Here is a 24504-nt window from a genome sequence, read left to right as displayed (position 1 = left end):
ACTTGTGTTATATTTGACTAATGGTTAAATGTGTTTGATGAATAGAAACATTTTGTGTGACAAATATGCAAAAGAATAAGAAATCAGGAAGGGGGAAAATAGTTTTTCACACCACTGTATGTATGCAAACTTAATACAGAATAACAACATTTCTTGTAAAAAAACAAACATCTCTGTCTGAACCAACAAAACAGTGAATGCCAAACTGCTGCTGCTTCATTGTAAAAGTCTCAATTTGTTTCCACAGCAGGAGGATATCCTCTCTGAGAGACATGTTTTCATCAAGTGCTAGGTCGACGATTGCTAGATCCAGAGCCAAAATATAGTCATGGTCCTTGAGGATTTTATCATCCTCATCCTTTGCTCTGTGTATTATCCTCTGTCATTGCCTTTTTCCTCTCCCAAACCACTGGTCTTAAAAGTGTAACAGAGAAATTGTTCCACTCAAAAAACACAGGAACGGCTCCCTTCTTCAGTAGTTGCCTCCCCGTCTCAGACCCTAGCTCACAAAAATCCTTTTTTAAAATGCCAGCTACAAACTCTGATATCAGAACTAACCGTAAAACTCTCTCTCCAGGTAGCGACAATCCATTTAGATTGGTTTTCCGCATCAAAGGGGAATATATGAAAACTAAGTACCTTGTTGTACTTTGTGCAACCTTGACATAAAGGTACACAATGTTCAGCCGTAGAGTTATCTATACGCTGAAACTTTTACTTTACTTTTCTGTCTTTTACTCTGAAAATTTGCCACTAAACAAAAATCACAACTACAATTTGGACAACTAAAGTGACTGAGCTGGCTGAGGTGTCACTGTAAGTACATCAGTGGCATGCAAAAGTTTGGGCACCCTTGCTTAAAATGTCAGTCACTGTGAATAGTTAAGTGAGCAGCAGATGGACAGATCACCAAAACACAAAAAGTTAAAGATGGCTCATTTCTTTTCAGCATTTTATACGAGATTAGTGAGAATTTACCACATAAAAAAGCAAGAGTTCAACATGTGTAAGTGGGAACAAAACTGGATGAAAAAGAAAGCAAAGGGTTGTAGTGACCGTTAACTTTTTCAGAATTAGGTGATGTTAAAAATAGTGTAACTCATACACTAGTGCTTGGGTCACTGTTCTTTTTAGTAAGCATAATCAAACTACATATGAACATAAATCACAAGCTGGTTAAGTTTGCAAATGATACCAAATTGGTGGAAAAACATATAATGTACAACCAGGTAAACTGCTACCAAGGGACTTAAATTTAAATAAATGTAAGGTATTACGCACAGGAATTAAAAATGTTGATTTGAAAACACAGCTGGAGGTCTGAAACTTGAAAGTATCCTTTATGAGAAGGATCTATGAGTCATAGTGGACTCTTTACCTTCCACATCAAGATAGTGTACAGATGCAACCAAGAAATACAATAGGATGTTAGGATATATATCATGATATGTGGACTATAAATCAAGGGAGGTTATTCTTAAATTACATAACACACTGGTGAAACCTTGCCTGAAGTACTATGTAGAAAACAATGTAGGAAACAACATGGAAAAGTTTTAAAATGTCCAGACAATCTAGCTGAATACAATGAGTGAGATTTTTTGGGTTGAATGGCCTATTCTTGTCACAGTAGTTCTAATGTTCTAACTTCTACCACTCCATAATCTAGAGTCTCTTTACCACACCACACTTTGGGATGCACATTATCTCCATAAGGGACACCTGAGTAAGATGTATAAATTCTCTGCTACCATGCAGGTTTCTCTTCAGCTGCGCTAACCCAGAGCTTAAAATACTAGATATACTGCCCTCTTCTACCATTTACAAAACATCCAAGCTAGCCTCCAAACAGTCCAACATCAAACAGGATTTGCATATTTGCCTGTGACTAGTGGTGTATGTTACAAAAACATTTTTCACAATTCCTCTGAAAAGCAGTTTATACTCTCTATGAGATATATTATGAATAAAGCAAACAAAAAAATACCTGTTCCACACTTCCATTTTGGTAAGTAAGGATCCTGTTCACATTTTTGAATTCTGCATACCTGCTTACATTAGATTTAATAAGAAGATCAACCAGAGAGCCCCGAGAATACAACAGCTGAGGGGAGAGGAGAAAAAAAAGAAATGTTTATTGGTATACTTAAGAGAACTTCTTGTGTTATCTTTACATTAAATAACATACAGCTTTTCAACAGAAATCAAATACAAGAACAATAACTTAGAAAACTTATGTTATAAGCCTCTTTTTATAATTAACACTATCAAAAGGCATTTTTGAAGATTCAAAATGGTAAAACCAACATAGGAATTAACCAAATGGGCAAAAATTCATCCAACATTACATGCAGTATTAGTAATAATTTAAGTTATTACTGTTACTACTATCGTAGTCAAAGTACACTTGACATTCCGATGTCATGTCTTGTTAAGCTACTTTTTTCTAACCATTTCTCATTCTCCAGCCTCTGCAATGTGGTCATTTGGAACATGGACTGCTTCACTGTACAACTGGCTACTGCAAAATCTGCTGTAAATATGAACAGTAATACCACCGCAATGCTCATAATTACTATACATGCTAATCAAGCAAGCACTGAAACATTTGTTATGTTGACTCGAAACAGAAATACATGGGCAATGACAGCAAAAACATAAAAAATGTGTGGCGTTCTGGCCCCAATTGCGCAACCATCACATGTCTACATATGATTAATGAGCAATTACACCGATGACAGTTCTAAATGGGTTATGTAAACTTATGTAAAATAATTTCTCAGATGAAGCCCTCCACCTGTGTCCTTGATCCAGTACCAACAGGCTTTAAAGTTTCCGATGTCCTAACTGTCCTAACTTGACATATGAACTCATCATTAAATACAGGGATCTTCCTTCACTTTCTAAAGACTGCAATTGTTAAACCCCTACTCAAGAAAAGTAATCTTGACTCCCCTGTCTTTGAAAATTTTAGACCAGTTTTCAACCTGCTTTTTTAAGTAAAATTCTAGAAAAGACCGTTATTAAGCTGCTCAATTATTACTTGGAAAAAAAGCACTCTATCTTGTTAACGCTAGAAATGGATGACAGGAAATGCAAGACAAGAAATGTTGAACACACAACTAAAACAGAAATTTTTTTCATGTTATAGTAATAATGACAAAATGCGGACGTTAAGTGTATAATGTGTGAAGACTTAAGTCCAAATATGAAATAAGCAGTTTCACAAAAGGTATAACAAAACAAGTGCACATAAATAGATTTGAGCCGAGAGAACTTTTTGACAGACTCAAGCAGCAGCAGTGGGACGATGGGATCACAGGCTGCTTGTGCTGATCGACACATTTGCAAAACAAAAGATGCTAATGGAGAGGTGCAAAGGAATTTAAGGTGGCCCTGGATTATGAGTTTTTTCTTAGGATTCTAGTGTTAAAGTCACAGTGTTTATGGGCAGTTTTATAATAAGATATGTGCATTTTTTACATCTCTCGGACTGACCTAGACAACCGGACTACAGATGCATATTGTATGGAAATCTCATTAAAAACTTCAAAAGACTTTTTTGAAGAGTTATAAAAAGATCTTGATTATAAATTGTTCTTCTCTTAGCCTGGAGAGATCTATTAATTGTTTACATCTAAGATGTCTCACTTGAAGGTTTTCCAATGCTGTACCTGTCCTAGTGTCTATATAAATGCAAGGTATTTCAGTCTCTGTATTATATCTTGTCTGAAGGAGGGACCAGAGTTTCCTTGAAAGTTTACAAAATGTAATCTTTTAACTTAGCCATTAAAATGTGCAATTTTCCTTGACTTCTCAATACATCCATAATGGCTAACAAAGTACAATATCCTAGTATCGAGAACTGGAACAAATAAGATTTAAATCAATTTCGAACAGTACAAATTGTAAGAAACTGGTTAAAGATGTTAGTGAAAAAGAGAAGTGTTTGATTGATGCAGGAGAGACTGAATCTGGACCGGCAGACTTTTTGCAGTTCTGTCTTACAAATAACTTCCAGATACTGTATTCTTTGATAGAAAAGAAAGAAGACTAGTGAGGCTTTTGCAAGGAAGTGACTGGTGCCAAGACCATTTTGGAACTGGAGGAGCAGAGAAACTGTTGATACTCAGCACCTTGTTGTTCAAAACTGCTGTAAAATCTATTATGCTTTTCAGGGAGGATTGAATCTGAGTAAGCACTGGGAGATGTCTCTTTATAGTTAGTAACAGACTGAAGGCTTCTCTACAAAGAAGAGCTCAAGTTCACTTAAGGCATGATTCAAACTTCAACAAGAATTATTAAAGCAAATTTTCTAGATGAATAGAATGACTTGCAATTAGTAGTGAATACTTACAGATTGGCAGAGCAGTGCCTCAATAACATGAAAATACCACAGCATCAATTATTATTAATACAGAAACAGACCCCACTGTTTTCTGACTTGTTACAAAGATCTGCATCTCCATCTGCTTTGTAAACCAGGAACCTCAAAAGTTCTACTGAAGAGTCTGCCCGTTAAGTCATGTTTCCAAAAAGCAATATACTGAACTGAACAAATAATCCTTACTTATTATGAGAAGGAGATGAAGTAAGTCAGTTCTGTTCCTCAGTGATGTGACATTAGGTAAAACCATACTGAGAAGAGATGCTCGAAATCTGTGGCTCCTGAAGCAGGTGCGGGTTTTCTGACTGGGCTTCTAAGTTTGCAGTCACAGGGACCATGAGTAGTAAATCCATATGTAAGCGTTCTTGATTAGCTGTGGCTGAATGAACTCTAGATATCAATAGACAGAATATGATCTAACGTGTAACTAATCCTCATTTTCTCAGACAAAGTAAAAAGTCAACAAACAAAAACATCAACACATAAAAGCTGCGACCAAACAACCGTGGCTGCCCTAATGACTGAAGGGCTGATAATTACTACTGTGTTCCAGTTCACAAATCATTTGACTGATATCTTTGGAAAAATTATATCTACAATACACAGGAATGTTTATACATAGCAGAATGAAGGCATTAACATGACTTGAAATTGAATAAGTTTTATTATTAGCAAGATATGGCTTCCAATTCATTAAAAGGGTTGGAACCTACAGCTTTACATTTACTTATTTGGCTGATGCCTTTATCCAAAGCAACTTACAACATTTATGGTAAAATTGGTTACATTTCTTTTGGTTTTCTAATTGGAACACAGGTACTTGAAGTGACTTGCTCATAGTCACTTAGTGTCAGTAGCAGGACTTGAACCCACAATCTCTGGGTTTGAAGTCCAAAGCCTTAACCACTGCAACACACTGCCTGCTTAGAACTTCAATAAATTTGCTCCCTCTCCAGTTTTCAGCCTTTGCTGGTCACTGTGCAGGTCAGATCACGAAGGCACTGGAACAGTGTGTTGCTGCACCCACCACAAAAGAAAACAGCTCTGGATCCTGGTTGGCAACCCCCCAAGGCAGACATGTGGTCTAGTCCCACCCTCTGGAAATGATCCTCTATCTATTGCAAAGTGTTACGCCTGGTCCAGCCACTCGGGTCCTCAACAATGAAGATCCTGTGAGCTGGACCACACTCGGGGAATTGCGCCACATGGCCATATTGCCATAACTGACGGTCCCTCACACTGCAGTTAATGTGCCTCACTTCGGGACTCCATGAGTCAACCAGCGGTATCCAAAGATTCTCTGAAGAGACAAAGTACTGAAAGCATGACTAAGCAGACTCAGATTTTACATTTACTTTGACTTCAGGGCACCAACTCTGGCCAATGTAATTCTTTAATTCTTAGTGGCCTGTGATATGTGCCACTTCTGCTGCATCTCTACTTCACTTTGCCTACATTATTTTCAAGGTGGATGGGTTTTAATGGATCATGAATAAAATCTAGCTTGTTGCAACACAAATTTTGTAACAATGGATTTCAGTTTTAGCATTTTCACACAATATCTTTCAGTAAAATAGATGTGGTAATTATAACCTAGAATTAACCTAACAAGTACCTATTCAACCTTGATGATCTGCTGTATCTTTGACTTCAGCAAATTTGTCCTCGATCTAAAACACTAAGTACCACAAATTTAAATGAAGCATGTTTTCTTTTAATTGGTTCAATATATTGTTTAAGTTTTCACAGTCTTTTTTATGTATTCACTAATTAATCTGTAATTTATTTTTGTGATGTTAATGAGACTATTTTCACTTTCGTCATGTACATGTTATTTTGTACATTGTCCAAATACCTGTATTTGTTTATAAAATGTCCGCTGTATCTCAGTCAATGGAGGGGTAAAAATTAACCTAAAAAAAATGTATTTCCTCCTAAGTAAAACTGACCCAATATTTCTACAACCATCGCGCTGGAAAGCAGTAAGTTAAAGGACATGCTGATAAATACTGAGCTTAAAAACATCTTGACTATAAGTATATTTCTTTGTAAATAGTTAAACTTTATTTAGTGTTTATACTGGAATTGTTTCACCCTTATGACTTTGGAATGACGGTTAAGAAATGGTGATTTACCCTCTAAAGGCATTACAAATGTGTATATCAGTATAATGCAGTGTTCCAAGCCTATGTTATTCAAACCTTTGGTTTACATTTTTTATACCAATGTAATTAAGCTGGTCCACTTGAATAAACTCAAGAAAATCTATTTACATCAACATCTTATGGCAGAGTCTTTTAATTCTTCCATTTGCCCTTTGGTTAACATGTAACGTTATGGCACCCTTATATACAGTGCCTACAAAATGAATTTATACCTGGAAAGCTTTCACATTTTATTGTAATATAATAATCAATCACAGTGGATCATTTTAAGTTTTACAACACGGATAACACAGACTCATTAATGTCAAAGTGAAAAGAGATCTCTGCAAAGTGGTCCAAATTTACATGAATAAAAAAAAATAATTTTTATGTCCATCTGCTGACCACCATACCTATTTCTACAAACCGCTTCCATTATTTCTGGATATTCTAAATTAGAATATAGGCAAAGTATACATTTTCTAGATTAAAAAAATTTAGGAAGAGAACTGAGATAACCTCACTAAAACCCATTTTTACTGGATATTTGCACTTTTTTAACCTCAGCACAAGGTTAAAAGCACGCAACATGATAATGATTATGACTTTACTTTAAAAAAAAATAACTAACAATAATTAATGAGGATTTTTAAATATTTATGCATGCTGAAAAAGAACACAATTTTTACTTTTGCCAGTCAATATCTCTAACTGTTGATTGCATCAAAAATGTTTCCTATTTTCTGAATACTTACAACAAACAAAAAAAAAGTCCTATTCAGCTTTTTTCTACAGCAAAAAATTATCAAAAAAATGATCCATTTGTAATAAGATCCATGCTTGACCTGAAATAACAAAAGTGTTTTGAGATGGCTGTAATGAAATGGAGGTGACACTTCATGGGAATTCACCAGAAGCACTTCTAAGGGAGGAGGAGGAGGAGGAGGAGGAGGTTGAATGCCACTAGACCCTCAATTGTTTCTCAGCTGTTGAGTTGTACATTATGATTATGGTGTATTCTATACTTTGTATAACATTTCAATATTATTCCTTAAATATTACGAACCAAATTGAACTAAAACTTAATTCATAGTAAAATTTTGCAATCTTGATCGCTTTAAAAAAAAAAAAAAGGACTTAAACTCAGAAGCAACAGATAATATATCTGCTATGTAATGCTAAAAATATCTCATTCTGCTACATACAGTGCATCCGGAAAGTATTCACAGCGCATCACTTTTTCCACATTTTGTTATGTTACAGCCTTATTCCAAAATGGATTAAATTCATTTTTTTCCTCAAAATTCTACACACAACACCCCATAATGACAACGTGAAAAAAGTTTACTTGAGGTTTTTGCAAATTAATTAAAAATAAAAAACTGAGAAATCACATGTACACAAGTATTCACAGCCTTTGCTCAATACTTTGTCGATGCACCTTTGGCAGCAATTACAGCCTCACGTCTTTTTGAATATGATGCCACAAGCTTGGCACACCTATCCTTAGCCAGTTACGCCCATTCCTCTTTGCAGCACCTCTCAACCTCCATCAGGTTGGATGGGAAGCGTCGGTGCACAGCCATTTTAAGATCTCTCCAGAGATGTTCAATCAGATTCAAGTCTGGGCTCTGGCTGGGCCACTCAAGGACATTCGCAGAGTTGTCCTGAAGCCACTCGTTTGATATCTTGGCTGTGTGCTTAAGGTCGTTGTCCTGCTGAAAGATGAACCGTCGCCCCAGTCTGAGGTCAAGAGCGCTCTGGAGCAGGTTTTCATCCAGGATGTCTCTGTACATTGCTGCAGTCATCTTTCCTTTTATCCTGACTAGTCTCCCAGTTCCTGCCGCTGAAAAACATCCCCACAGCATGATGCTGCCCCCACCATGCTTCACTGTAGGGATGGTATTGGCCAGGTGATGAGTGGTGCCTGGTTTTCTCCAAACGTGACGCCTGGCATTCACACCAAAGAGTTCAATCTTTGTCTCATCAGACCAGAGAATCTGAGGTCTGAGAGTCCTTCAGGTGCCTTTTGGCAAACTCCAGGCAGGCTGCCATGTGCCTTTTGCTAAGGAGTGGCTTCAGTCTAACCACTCTACCATACAGGCCTGATTGGTGGATTGCTGCAGAAATGGTTGTCCTTCTGGAAGGCTCTCCCCTCTCCATAGAGGACCACTGCAGCTCTGACAGAGTGACCATCGGGTTCTTGGTCACCTCGCTAACTAAGGCCCTTCTCCCCCGATCGCTCAGTTTAGATGGCCGGCCAGCTCTAGGAAGAACCCTGGTGGTTTTGAACTTCTTCCACCTACGGATAATGGAGGCCACTGTGCTCATTGGGACATTCAAAGCAGCAGAAATTTTTCTGTAAAATTCCCCAGATTTGTGCCTTGTGACAATCCTGTCTCGGAGGTCTACGGACAATTCCTCTGACTTCATGCTTGGCTTGTGCTCTGACATGAACTGTCAACTGGGGAACCTTATATAGACAGGTGTGTGCCTTTCCAAATCACGTCCAATCAACTGAATTTACCACAGGTGGACTCCAATTAAGCTGGAGAAACATCTCAAGGATGATCAGGGGAAACAGGATGTACCTGAGCTCAATTCTGAGCTTCATGGCAAAGGCTGTGAATACTTATGTACATGAGCTTTCTCAATTTTTTTATTTTAATTAACTTGCAAAATCCTCAAGTAAACTTTTTTCACGTTGTCATTATGGGGTGTTGTGTGTAGAATTCTGAGGAAAACAATTAATTTAATCAATTTTGGAATAAGGCTGTAACATAACAAAATGTGGAAAAAGTGATGCGCTGTGAATACTTTCCGGATGCACTGTAAAGGAGATCATAAGTGTCATTTGTTTATTACGTACTTTTTGCATGTAAGGCACATTTTATGACTTTTCTGGGCAAACCTGAGTAGATCACCTAAGTTAAAAATCTAAAATAATTTGATAGCATTGGTAGTGTCACGCACGCGCGAGTCGGAGACCGCGGAAGGATCTTGACACACCTGGGAAGACATTCGCCGGCAGGGAATGGCGGGGTACTAACTTTCTCCCTATGCTTCCTTACAGAAAAAAAGACGCTCCGTCACCATAAGACCGGGTTTTGCCCGCACCACGTCTACTTCCGCCCTTCCTCCGCCATCTTTCCTGACGTCATCGATTCCATCCTCCCTCACGGTTCCTTCCCAGCATTCCTCCACTTTCAGCTCCTCCTCTTTAAAATGGCCGCCGACACCATGCTAAGGCGTTGCGCATATGAACAGTTTTGTTTATATTTTTGACCGTTTATTTTTTGAATATTGTGGATTATCGACAATATATGGGGCTGGAAAACCCCAAACCTTTTTGCTGTCTCCTCCTCACTCTTTTACAGTAGTTGCCCCTAAAAGTCAGTATTTAGTAGAGGCAGCAGTATTTTTTTGCCACTGTAACTTAATATTCACTTCAATTCAAACAAACCATGTGCTTGAAATATTTAACTTTGACAGAACTGTCAAACATAAAACAGTCACTCAAAAACAAAAAGGATCCAGAGATATGGGGGGAAATCTTTAAATACAGGGTGGATCAGAAGTCAGAGAAGGGTACTATAGCAAATTGCTACACTGTAAGAGTTTGTTTAAACAGAAGTGCAAGTGTTTGTGTAAATGAAATTAATATGAAAGAGTGACAAAAAGTGACTTTTAACAGAGTAATTAATTATGACTAACTAGGGTGGCTACAATGTGCACAAGACTGCAGTACGGCTTTAACTATACAGATGAAGTGAATCTTAAGTGTAAATGCTAAAGTGTGTTTGTGCCTGTGCGCTACTGATTGAGACACAGAAGACTTAACAGTCTTTACTTCTGAAACTATCTAGATTTGATCTTCAACCATCAGATTTGATCTTCACTTAAAAATATACATAGGAAAAAGGTAATACAATAAATGTAATGTCACATTTTCATTTTTAGTCCACCGTCTAATATGAAACATAAATGCAAATTTTGCATGTGGCAAACGTTAAATACATTTATTACTATCCCAAAACAGCTAAAAACAGAATCACATGCAGTAGATTAGGTGCAAATGATTACAACACTGTAAGAGAGGACTTTGTAGGATACTGCCTTATGTAAACCTCAGATATTTAGTTTGGTTTGCTCTGTGTTGTGTGTTTTTTCACTATGTCTAGATCACAAGAAATCACAAAGGCCTTCAAAAAGGAGGTTATGCAGTTATATGAAAAAGTAAATACACTCCATGGAAACTGCTGACTTTTTCAACACATCTGAACAGACAAACATTACATCTTCATGCAAATATCTCCTACAGAGAAAGGTGATAGACTTGAACAAATGACACGTAAAATTTAAATTAACAAAATGCAGATTTGTCAAGTGGGGAAAAACCCTACTTTTATCATCACTTCAAACTCATAAAATCAAGTGTTCCACATTAGGTGCTAATGATTAAAACCTTTTAAGAGAGGTATGCAAGTGGAACCTGCCTTATTTAATCCACAGACAGCATGGGTCTGGTGCTTTCTGTTATTGATGTGTGTGTTATCATCATGCCAAGATCAAAAGTGCTCTCTTCAAGGTCATCAAAATGGAGGTTGCAGGTATCTAGGAGTCTGGCAAGTGTTTTTAAAAATTTTTTTTAAAAAAAATCAATATTTCAATATTTGAAATCAATCATTCCACTACAGGGAAAATCATCTATGTGGTGTAGATTTGAAATTACTGTTAATTTGTCCAAGACTGGCCAACCCAGCAAATTCAGGCCAAAGTCTGACTGCTTGATACTAAAAGAAGACATAAAAACTTCAAAATTGGAACAGTGCAGGTAACTCTTGCAGAAGCTGGTACCAAAGTGCAAGCATCTAGAATCAGACAGAGGTTTCAAATATTGAACTGCTGGTCAAATTGGTATGCTAAGAAGAAAAAAAAAAGAAATAAAACCTTTACTGTCCAAAAAGAACATTACAAAAAGACTGCAGTTTGTCATAGAACATACAGGCTAATTTCTGGAACAATGTGCTCTGAACAGATGAATCACAAATAGGGTTGTTTGGCTACAATAACAGTGGACATTTAGGCGCAAACCGGTAACAGCATTTCAAGAAAATAATTTCATATCAACTGAGAAGTATGGTGCTGGAAATGTTATAGTTTGGGGCTGCTTTGCAATCATTAAGTCAACTAATAATTTTGCATCATATCAAATTGTGATTAAACAGAATTGAGGCCAGCTGTCTGAAAGTAGAAGCTGAACAAGAAATGGACCTTTCAACATAATGACTGGAAGTTCACTAGCAAATCAACCAAGTAATGGAGGGTTATGGTCTGACCTGACTAAAGCCCTGATCTGAACGTAACTGAAATGTTGGGGGGTTGATTTAAAGCAGCAGGACATGCAAGAAACCCACAAACATCTTGTCAGCTGAAGGAATTTTGCATGCGGAAATGCTGAAATGTTTCACTGAGGCAACATCAGAGACTTGTAGGCAGTTATGCAAAATGTCTACAAGAAGTCATTTCCTGCTAAAGAGGGAGATATCAGCTTCTGAAGTCAAGGCTGTACCTGCTTATTCCCCCAAGATGTCCATTACATCTATTGATGCTTTCCCCTTGAATAAAAGATTGAAAAGGACAATTTTACCTGTGTTTTATTCAAGCATATCAAAATATATCTATAGACACTGTTTGCCTGTTCAAAATGTCTAAAAAAAGTCAACTGGAAAACAACCATTCTACTTTCCAGAAGATAATTTACAAGTGGATAAGATTTCAAACAACTGCCAACTTGCAAAGGCCAGACCACCCCAGCAAGTTTAGCTTGACAGCAGAACACAAGATACTAAAAGAAATCTCTTAGACCCCCAGAATTTCATCATAAGACCTACATGTAACTCTTGTGTGCATAAGTCTCCCATTAAAAAGAGGCTTCACAAATTTGATCGACATTGCAGGTGTGCCAGAGGGAAACATTTGTTGTCCAGAAAGAATATCAAAACAAAACCAAAGATTGCCCATGAACACCTTGGCAAAGTCCTCATGTACAAAATCAGCTTATGCTCAGAAATGTGGATCAGCCATTTCTTACGCAGAAGTAATAATTTATAAAACAAGACATTGGTGTAGTAATTGGCTTAACTTGTTAGACAGTTTTGAACATCCGTAAGAAATTTTTGGTGTTGGCATTTTAGCAACTCCAGGCAACAGGAAGTGAACAGAAAATCTTGTTTAACTGTAAATTTCCATGGCACGTCAGTCACATTCTGATGTCCATCCATCCATTTTCTAAACCCAGTAGTCTAAAATCTGTAATGGAATGGGGATCACATGATTTCTGTTTGATGGTTCCTGTAATGAAGGCTCCAATTCAGCACAAAATTCCAAGAGGTCAGCTCTAAAATGTCTGAACCAGCTTACTAGTCAGTAACTACCAAGGAACAAAAAACACAAACATCATTTAAATGACAGAAAACGTTGTGTTTTCAAATTTTTTTCTCTACATTTTTTAATTCTGGCAAAATAAGCACTTTCTTATTTTAACAAGATAAAAAGTGTATGAATAGCATAACAGAGAACAAATTTGCTGATTTGAAAGTTGTGAGTGTTTTCTGTTATTCATTTGCTTAATCAAATTTTTTGCTTTTAAAATATTTTGTAACAGGGTTGTGAGTGATGTTTGATGGATAGTTGTTCAGAATGAAATGCCGCTGTTTGTACAACCAGGCATGAGCCACATCCATACATAGTACCGCTTCAATCACTATAGTACTAACAACAGTAACTTGTTTTAACAATAGGTGTGTCTTTTGGGCATGGAAAACAATTTGAAATAACCCCTCTCAAGCTAATTTGAAACCATGAACTAACTTGTAATAGAAATTTAATAGAGTACTTCTCTTTTAAGGATGGGTGACTTGCTTTGGGCAGGACAGAATACAGCATTTGTTTATCCATCCCCTAAAATGGAAAATCCGGAAACCATTAAGTATTGACAATTCATCTAACCTGCAAGTCTTTGGACTGTGGGAGGACACCAGAGCAAACCCACACAGACCCACGTGCATACTTCAACCCACCAGACTTCGTACTATGAGGCAGCAGCACTGCCACTGCGTCATAGTACACCTGATTCATTGATTGACACATTTAGATTTGCTATGGCCTTAATAATTGAGTCTATTTAAGACGTATTTAAAAAGCACAGTACATGTGTTTGTTGGGGGAATCGATCAAAGCCACTGACCACTCTTTAAACTCCACCAAATGTAAGTTATACCTCAAGTTCACATTCATTGAAGTTTTGTTTTCTGTATTCTCTCATGGTTTGCAAGTAATAATGTCACTTAGGAGCATGGCCAAATATATAAAATGATTAGTATATGAATATGCAAAAATGATTACTGGAGGGAGGTGAACGGGAAGTACCTAAAAGTATGTGCACAATGTTTTAAAATAATTTCACATATATAAAAGGAAGTTAGGGTGGGACTTGGCATACATTCGGTTTTATGAATCTGATTTTTTTTCCTGCATATACCATATTTGCTTTTCTGGTATAAGCATACTTTTAGTAAACAATCAAAGCAAGATTTTATACACAAGGTCCGAGAACTTCTTGAACAATGTGCTCTAGATAGGCAAAACAAAGAGCTACCTGTCCACATTACCAGAAACCAAAGACAATATCTGACCAAAAGAATATGATGCCATCTGTACCTGTAAAGTATTTGTCCCCCACAGTAGGAAATGGCATACATGCTCATTTTTCCATTGAATAAATAATTTCAAAGTTAAATGTTTGTTGTTATTTTCCCTCAATTACTTCCCCTTTATCTAAACATAAATGAAGACCAAATCTATATATAAAAAAAGAACAAAATGTTTTGTGTGGTGTACTTACTTTTTTACATGACTGTACTACCCAAATATGCATTCTTTATGTACGGATTTTATCACATACCTCATAAGAAAAAATTTTTTAATCTGCTTTTCAGGTCAGGTTAAAGTGTACGTAGTCATACTTCTGCTCTGTTTATAAGACTTTTTGCTTTGTTCAGACTATCATCCCTTCATATTTTTATGAAGAAATTCATGTATTGGTTATTGTCAGAAAAAAATTATTTCCTCTGTGAAAAATGTCAATTTGTCTACAAGACAAACATGCTTACATACTTTTCCTTTTAAACTACTTCATCATTTGTTTTATAGCCATATATGTCTATATACATATATACTAGCTGAAATACCCAGCGTTGCCAGGGAGGAAAATAAAGTGTTTTTTTAATTTTTTTAAATTGTTTGAGAAAAATATAATTAAAAAAAACTATGGCTGTCAAGCGATCAAAAAGTTTAATCCTGATTAATCGCATGACTTTGTGTAATTAATCGTGATTAATCTCAAATGTATTTTTTTTAATGTTGAAATTTTACCAGAAAGATTTATAAGCGCAATCAGACCATATTAAGAAGAATGGACACAACATAAAGGCATATAATTGTACTTCACGTGTTCAGGTAACTGGAACAAGAGGTAGCTATGATTTCCAAGTGATGTCCAGTTATCACCAGTAATGGCAACCGTCTCCGTGAACTCCAACTCCTAAGCTAGTTTTGCCCTCTCTGAATCATACAACTCGTGTATACTAGTTACGACTCGAGGGTAATTCATAAGTTGGGTCATTGGACGGGATCCAAATTATAACGTACAGACCTTCATCCTCCACTATGTAAATCGGCCTGAATGCTGTGGCTATCCATTTAGTAATTGCTACCGTTAATTTGCTGGAGGCTGACGTGTCCATTGGTTTCTGCCAAACACTGTCAAGTGTGGTCTGTCGCATATTGCCCGGCCTAAAGCTATTAGTGTAAAATGGATGCTTGACTTGCATGTGATATTGTAGGCAGCTTGTACTCCGGTGATAACTATATTCGGCTTTACAGTAACTACACACAACCATATTTTTATCGAGTGAGCCATCAGGCAAAATTTTGAAACTGAAATTCCCATTTAATGGACCTTTTTCCATCGCTCAACAATTAGGAATATGGAGTGAATTCTACGAGAAATAACTTGAAGGCTAGAGTGTCATGCATTCAGTTTGCAGGCTTAGTTTGAACTACGGGAATTTTGTAGGGTCAAAAAGAACCTGCGTTAACAGCACTAATTTTTTTAATGCGTCAAAGTTAGAGTTCGTTTAACAGCCCTAAAAAAACACAACTTTAAGAATAAAAAAACAACAAACAATGAAGACTCACTAATGTGTTTTTCTTGCAGTCTTGTATGTATGTTATCATGTAGCTGATGCTCAGAATGGGTCAACACTATTTAATTTCAAAAGCACCAGGGGTGCGGTTGTGCTCAAACATAAAGAATTCTGGCAATCACCACCAGTTCGCCCTCTGGTGGTCCTTCACAGTGTCAACTGGATTATAACATGCATACAAGACCGTTAAATCACCCCACACCCTACCCAAAAGGGGGTGGGTTAGGGTTGATTTCACCCTGCAGTATTTTTAGTCAACCAATGAGAAAAATGTGTACCAAGTTTCATGAAAATCACTCCAGGTGTTTGAAAGTGATGCTGGAACATACATTGACTTTTATATATATACTAGACATTAAGCCCGTTACAATAACAGGCGCTAGAACAGTAGTGCATAAACATTAGTAGGAACAGTCTATATTAAATGGCAAGGACCTTGACCTCATTCTGTTTCTTGTCTTAATTTTTTTTTTTTGTCAAAAATATTTTTTGAAGAAGCCTAAAGTAAAATAATAATAAAAATAAAATAGAAACGTACATGACAATACAGTAAGTATAATTAATTTTGCCTTAGTGTAAAACTGTAACAATCTGTAAGACACAATATCTGAAGAAGATATTTAGGTAAAATTTTCAATTTTTTTACCTCATGAAATTTTTCTGTACATTTCATTATAGACAACATTTCTTGTAAATATTCTGTCTGAGTTTGGCAACAGTTTGCCTTGTTCAGGAATCTCTACAACCTTGACAACAACATCTGGAAAACTTAACTTTTTATAATGCAACATAAAACTGACCATGGCTGAATACTGGTTCTGGCAAGTAAATGCCAACCTTTTCTAAGGTTTGCTCTTCTGAGTCTTTCTCTTTTAGCGTTTTTTTAACAGCCATTTTCTTTTTCTTCAATCGATCTATTTGCTTGTAATTTTCTTTGTCTTTCAGCGTTTCTTTTGTTGATGTTTATTTGTTGAGCTGACCGTTCTTCCAGGAGATGTTGCTTATATAGAATTTGATTATCTGTGTCTTTTGTCCTACTTGACGTGTCCTTTTTTTGTGTGGCATGTTCTTAGTAGATACGTCCGTAATATTTTCTCCTACAGTAATACTGGCTTGTATGTGGCTGTAATATGCATTCTTTAATATGTCTTTAATTTTCTCTCGCAATAATACTGGTTTGTAATACCATAAAATGCCTGTAATTTTCTCTGACAGTATTACTGGCTTTGATATCCGTAATATGACTTTCATTTTCTGTCACAACAGTGGGCAATCAGCAGAGTGTCCCCAGCAACTGATGTAATGTGCGGCATGCTGCTTATAATAGTGCCTGTGGCGTCTCCCCAGCAAGTACTGTGCAGTTCCCCAGCAAGTACTTTAATCTGTGGGGGCGTACAACTGATTATTTTGTGTGGCATCTCCCCAACAACGGATTTTATGTGAGCTGCCGCGACTACCCAATCAGCACTCTCCCCAGCAATGCTGTCCTTTATATCTTATCATGCGCGGCCATTCACTGTGTGACCAGCTTCCAGTGTGTGTGCTTTATTTGCTCATCATGCGCGGCGGCGGCTAGGCCATTCACTGCGTGCCCAGCTTCCAGTGTGTGTGCGTCCATGTGCCGAGCGCATGGGCGGTGCACGGTACAATGTTGCCGCGGCCCGCGCATGCGCACTTCACCAGAAGACACACACACAGACACTTGGACGCACACAGGGGTTTTATTAAAGAGGATATATATAGAAGATATATATTTATCTATATATACATACAGATGTATCTTGCCTGAAGAAGGGGCCCGAGTTGGCTCGAAAGCTTGCATAAAGTAATCTTTTTAGTTAGCCAATAAAAGGTGTCATTTTGCTTGGCTTTTCTCTGAGTACAGTCTAAAACTGAAATATAAAAAAAATATACTGGCTGAAATTAAGTTTTCAATTTAAAGAATTGAAGAATGCCACTGTCTTAAATGTCTTCTTATACACCATTCCTTACTTACATAACAGCATTTATTATTTGCTAAAAGTTTACACAAAAAAATGTACAGGTGTTTCAAAAAGTATACTTTTTAATTTTTACTCAAGAAGGACAGAAAAATGTATATATATTACACACACACACACACACACACACACACACACAAATGAAGCAGTATAAGTCATTACCAATAAGAAATAAGCACTTTACCTTGGAAACCAAATCAATATTAAATCTTCGGCTTTCCCTGATGATTTGAGAATAAGTAATAGTCTTTCTTGTTTCAGCAACTGAAGTTTTACACACGTTAACAGACCTTTTTTCATCTATGGATAATTCTGGATTTTTCTTCTGTGAAGAGGTACACACATCATTGTGTTCTAAAGTCTCTGCTGGATGTTCATTAACATATGTATCAGGACTTTTCTCAATACCCGATTCAAAAGATTCTGCTACAGCAACTGTCAGAAACAAATCATCTTTTCTCTGTGAAGAGCCCTCTTCTTTTAAGTCTTCAACTAGATCAACTGTCAGAAACAAATCATCTTTTTTCTGTAAAGAAGCTTCTTCTTTTACGTCTTCAACAGGATCTTGACTGTTTGAATTAAAAAAATGAGTAAAATTAATTGATATTGCAATCGGTTTTATTTATGTTTACAAATCCATAATTAAAACTTTGCATTAGTTATACTCAGACTAAAAGAAACAATAATACACAACAATAACATGCACACATTCAGCTAAAGTGGACTGAAAATTCAACATAATAGGCTATAAACATCAAATGTAGAAAAGTTAATAATCAAGAGAACTAGGATTATTTCCAGATAGGACGTTAAGTGTAAAAATCTGGAAAAAGTAAGTTGGGATTCACAGAAATCAAGCTAATTCCATTCATATATACACACACATACACACAGTGCATCCGGAAAGTATTCACAGCGCATCACTTTTTCCACATTTTGTTATGTTACAGCCTTATTCCAAAATTGATTAAATCATTTTTTTCCTCAGAATTCTAATGTACACACAACACCCCATAATGACAATGTGAAAAAAATTTACTTGAGTTTTTTGCAAATTTAAAAAAATTGAGAAAGCACATGTACATAAGAATTCACAGCCTTTGCCATAAACCTCAAAATTGAGCTCAGGTGCATCCTGTTTCCCTGATCATCCTTGAGATGTTTCTGCAGCTTAACTGGAGTCCACCTGTAGTAAATTCAGTTGATTGGACATGATTTGGAAAGGCACACACCTGTCTATATAAGGTCCCACAGCTGACAGTTCATGTCAGAGCACAAACCAAGCATGAAGTCAAATGAATTGTCTGTAGATCTCCGAGACAGGATGGTCGCGAGGCACAAATCTGGGGAAGGTTACAGAAATATTTCTGCTGCTTTGAAGGTCCCAATGAGCACAGTGGCCTCTATCATCCGTAAGTGGAAGAAGTTCGAAACAACTAGGGCTCTTCCTAGAGCTGAAGAGCCATCTAAACTGAGCAATCGGGGGAGAAGGGCCTTAGTCAGGGAGGTGACCAAGAACCCGATGGTCACTCTGTCAGAAGGACAACCATCTATGCAGCAATCCACCAATCAGGCCTGTATGGTAGAGTGGCCAGACGAACGTCACTCCTTAGTAAAAGGAACATGGCAGCCTGCCTGGAGTTTGCCAAAAGGCACCTGAAGGACTCTCAGACCATGAGAAACAAAATTCTCTGGTGTGATGAGACAAAGATTGAACTCTTTGGTGTGAATGACAGGCGTCACGTTTGTAGGAAGCCAGGCATCACTCATCACCATTCCAATACCATCCCTACAGTGAAGCATGGTGGTGGCAGCATCATGCTGTGGGGATGTTTTCAGTGGCAAGAACTGGGAGACTAGTCAGGATAAAGGGAAAGATGACTGCAGCAATGTACAGAGACATCCTGGATGAAAACCTGCTCCAGAGCGCTCTTGACCTCAGACTGGGGCGACGGTTCATCTTCCAGCAGGACAACGACCTTAAGCACACAGCCAAGATATCAAAGGAGTGGCTTCAGGACAACTCTGTGAATGTCCTTGAGTGGCCCAGCCAGAGCCCAGACTTGAATCCGATTGAACATCTCTGGAGAGATCTTAAAATGGCTGTGCACCGACGCTTCCCATCCAACCTGATGGAGCTTCAGAGGTATAATAAAATATACAATCCTAGAGAGCTGCACTGGCTGCAGGTTTTCATTCCAACCCAGTTGCTTATTTGGAAGACAGTACTCACCAATGTTGTTCTTCTTTCAGCTGCCCCCATTAGGGGTTGCCACAGTGGATCATGTTTTTACATATCTTTCTGTCCTCTGTATTTTGTTCTGTTACACCCATCACCTGCATGTCCTCTCTCACCACATCCATAAACCTCCTCTTAGGTCTTCCTCTTTTCCTATTACCTGGCAGCTCTATCCATAACATGCTTCTCCTATTATATACTCGGCATCTCTCCTCTGCACATGTTCCAACCAACGCAAGCTCACCTCACTGACTTAGTCTCCCAAATGTCCAACTTGAGCGGACCCTCTAATGTACTAGTTTCTAATCTTATCCATCCTCATCACGTCCAGTGCAAATTTTAGCAGAGTATAAAAGATCTTATTTAATTTCATGGTTTATTAGTGTTTTATCTCTACCATGTCAGTTCATTCTGAAGTCATAGATTTTTTTTCCTTTCTAATTATGCATGTATCATCCAAATGATTGCAAGCCTAAAACAGACGAGTAATTTTCATTTCTTCACTTTCTCTTCAGTTTCCTTCCAAGTACTTAAACCAAATTGTGAATGATGAATACACACAGGTGGAAATAGAGACAAGCTAGATGTAAAAATGCTGGTTCCTTAGTCATTTGCATCTTATTACTAATAAGGAGCAGTTAAAATAATAAATACAGCTGTTTAAGACTAAAATAAGCAACTAGCCTCCTTAGCATTATATTTTTTTCTCAAATAAACACGTAAAAAAGTGTTTCATTTTTTAGCTTGAAAAAATGACATTTTTATTAAATCTCATCTTTAAACTGTACAGTGATACCTTGCTAAATTGCGCTTCGACTTTCACTGCTTCACTCCATCGTGGATTTTAAATGTGAGCATATCACAGATTTTTCGCTAGTTCACGGATTTCTGCGTACAATGGGTCTTTTAATTTATGGTACATGCTTCCTCAGTTTGTTTGCCCAGTTGATTTCATACAAGGGACACTACTGGCAGATGGCTGAGAATCTACCCAATCAGTGCACGTATTACGTATTAAATAAAACTCCTCAATGATATACGATATGCTTCCCGCATGGTGCTTTGCACACTTAAAAGCTCTAACAGCCCGTATTGATTTTTGATTGTGTGCTTTTCTCTGTCTCTCTCACTCTCCCTGACATTCTCTGCTACTGATGGAGGGGGTGTGAGCAGAGGGGCTGTTTGCTTAGAAGATACGGACGCTCCTCTAAAAAATGCTGAAAGACTACCTTCACAGTGATCCCTTCATTGCGGTCACTTTATCGCGGTGCTTCGCATACTTAAAAGCCCAACAGCCCTATTGATTTTTGATTGTTTACTTTTCTCTCTCTCTCTTTCTGACATTCTCTGCTCCTGACGTGCACTCCTTTGAAGAGAAAGATATGTTTGCATTCTTTTAATTGTGAGAAAGAACTGTCATCTCTGTCTTGTCATGGAGCACAGTTTAAACTTTTGACTAAAAGGTGTTATTTAATGTCTAGAGGGCTCCAATAATGTTAAAAAATGTATTTAGAAGGTTGTAAACAGGTTTTCTATGCTCTAACTGCGAAAATATCTGATTTATAAATAAAGAATCCTACTTCGTGGAAATTCATTTATCTGTCTGGAGCAGATTAACCGTGATAAACCAGGGTTTACTGTATAACTGTGCGACGAATATTTATAAACAGTGTGGGAGAGTTTCTAAGGGCTTAAAATATATAAAAATAACCATACAAACATATGGTTTCTACTTTGCGGATTTTCACCTATCGTGGGGGGTTCTGGAACGCATCGAGGAGGGATTACTGTATAACTTCCAAAACACTAAAAGTACAAAGTCAGAAGTGTAAAAAGTATAGCGCTGCAAATAATAATAATATGAACAGGACATTGCACATAGTGATTTCCAGAATCACTTTTGGTTTCACCGTTTCAGTTTTATTGCCTGATGATAGATTCACTTCGTCATTACTGCTGATGAGGAGTTTCTTACGAGACGCCATTATGAGGCTAGGAGAACACGCGTCTACAGCATTGCCTGGGTAATGCTCGGGACCTCAAGATTCAAGAGTATTTATTGTCATTTCATCCATATACAGTAGTACAGCATACAGTGAAACGAAACAACGTCCCTCCAGGACCATGGTGCTGCATAGAACACAGGACAACGAACAATCCACGACACATAACATAAAGACACATAATATATAGAAAGGTGCATGTGAGTCAAATGTGCAAATATGTGCAACATTGTAGAGCAGAACACATATCAGACCAGTCCATGCGTGTTCAGGAATCTGACTGCTTGGGGGGAAAAACTGTTACACATTCTTGTGGTAAGGGCCCGAATGCTTCGGTACCTTTTCCCAATGGCTGAAATGTAAACAGTGAGTGTAAAGGGTGTGTTGGGTCATTCATAATGCTGGTGGCTTTGCAGATGCAGTGTATGGTGTAAATGTCCATGATGGAAGGAAGAGAGACACAGATGATCTTTTTAGCTGTCTTCACTATCTGTTGTAGGGCTTTACGATCCCTGACCGTGCAATTTCCAAACCAGACAGTGATGCAGTTGCTCAGGATGCTCTCTATGGTTCCTCTGTGGAATGTTGTTAGAATAGCTGGTGGAAAATGAGCTTTTCTCAGCCTACGCAGGAAGTAGAGCTGCTGCTGGGCTTTCTTGGCTAAAGAGCTGGTGTCTATTTCCTGACCAGATGGACACCCAGGAATTTTGTGCTTTTGACGACCTCCACAGTTAAGCCGTCAATGTTCATTGGCAGATGGTCACTCTTAGTCTTCCTAAAGTCAACAATCATCTTCTTTGTTTTGTCTACATTCAGAGACAAGTTATTGGTTTTATACCAGCCCGTTAACCGATGCACCTCACCTCTGTATGTCGACTCATTGTTGTTGCTGATGAGACCCACCACAGTCGTGTCATCAGCGAGTTTTATAATGTGATTAGAGCTGTGCGTTGCTGCACAGTCCTGAGTCAGCAGTGTGAAAAATAATGGACTGAGCCACAGCCTTGAGTGGCTCCAGTGCTCAGTGTGGTGGTTCTGGAGATGTTGGTTCCAATCCTGACTCAGGTGTTCAGTCCAAGCAGGCTCAGCTTTTCCGTCAGCTGCTGAGGAATAATCGTGTTGAATGTTGAGCAGGTCACTAAACAGCATTCAAACGTATGTGTCCTTATTGTCCAGATGAGCGAGAACCAGATGGAGAGTGGTGGCTATTGAATCATCTGTTGAACAGTTCCGGCGATAAGCAAACTGCAGAGGGTCCAGTGAGGTGGGCAGCAGGGTTTTAGTGCCTCATGACAAGCTTCTCGAAGCACTTCATGATAATGGGAGGGAGTGCAACGGAACATTAGTCATTGAGGTTGGACACTTGTGACTTTTTTGGCACAGGAACTATAGTGGTGGTTTTGAAGCAGGTTGGGACAATGGCGGTTGTCAGGGAGATGTTGAAGATGACAGTAAATACGTCTGCCAGCTGGTCTGCATATTCCCTTAGTACTCTGCCAGGAATATTGTCTGGTCTTGCAGCCTTCAGTCTTGATGCCTTTCCACATGCTCCGTGCCGCTACTTGTACCGGCAATCAAAGATACGATGTCCTGTGACTGCTATCAGACTGGACAAAGGCAGAACCGCAACAACAGACAGCAGTTGTTTGATTGTTGGTACAACAAATAATTCTGAGCAGGTATCAACCACAGTACCAACTGTCGTCATCGCTACTCTTGTGGAAAGAATGGAGATAAACGGCATCAGCTCAAAGAGAGAGAGGCAAGTTTGTTGTACCATGTGAATGTCACAGAGAGAATAAAACTGAATAATAAAAAAAAAGCGTTAACTTTTACAAATAGCCACAATTTACACCGGATGTTACAAACTCAAATCAAATGTATGTTTTTATTATATTATACTAATAATAATAGCAGCTCACTACTCAAAATGCGAAGTGCCGAAACTCGAACCGGCAACCTTTTGGTTATAAGGCAGCAGTTCTTACCTCTGCACCATCCAAGAATACATATTAGCTTTCTGTCAATTCACATTTGAGCATGGGTTTGTAACCCACTGACAACAACATGTAAATTGAATGATTTTTATTTACTTTGGTTATATTCTTGAATAAAAGCACGTGTTTACTTGATATTTGGACTAAAGTCTTCACACATTATACACTTAATGTCATTATTAGTATAACATGGAAAAAGTTCCTGCTTTAGGTATGTGTTCATTATTTCTTGCCTCACATTTCCTTTCATCCTACACTTACCCAGATCTTTGTAGACACAGAACATACATGAAATGCATATATACCAAATAACAATATACTGTATTATTTACCCTACACAACTCCAGGCACATCACATGCAGATAAGGAGCCTTGACTTGAGCTGGGAGAACTTCAGGAGTTGAGCTTGGTCAAGGGGGGGGGTGACTGTTTGGGGGTAAATGGTGGGGATGTGGGCAGGTTACT

General features: G+C 37.9%; 1 protein-coding gene across 2 annotated transcripts in view; it reads right to left on the bottom strand.

Moving 5' to 3' along the window:
* Positions 1-24504, bottom strand: part of chm (CHM Rab escort protein) — a 283130-nt gene that overhangs the window by 183820 nt on the left and 74806 nt on the right. For both annotated transcript variants that reach the window (XM_039765765.1, XM_039765766.1), the window contains exons 5-6: positions 17985-18369; positions 1988-2104 (exon numbers count right to left, since the gene is read on the bottom strand). In XM_039765765.1, coding sequence (XP_039621699.1) covers positions 1988-2104; positions 17985-18369 — 502 coding nt within the window. The remainder of the gene's footprint in view (positions 1-1987; positions 2105-17984; positions 18370-24504) is intronic.

Source organism: Polypterus senegalus, chromosome 10 (assembly GCF_016835505.1).
Source record: "Polypterus senegalus isolate Bchr_013 chromosome 10, ASM1683550v1, whole genome shotgun sequence".
NCBI classification, from domain to species: Eukaryota; Metazoa; Chordata; class Cladistia; order Polypteriformes; family Polypteridae; genus Polypterus; species Polypterus senegalus.
The sequence above is the reverse complement of the archived record's forward strand: the minus strand, read 5'-3'. Positions and strand labels throughout refer to the sequence as shown.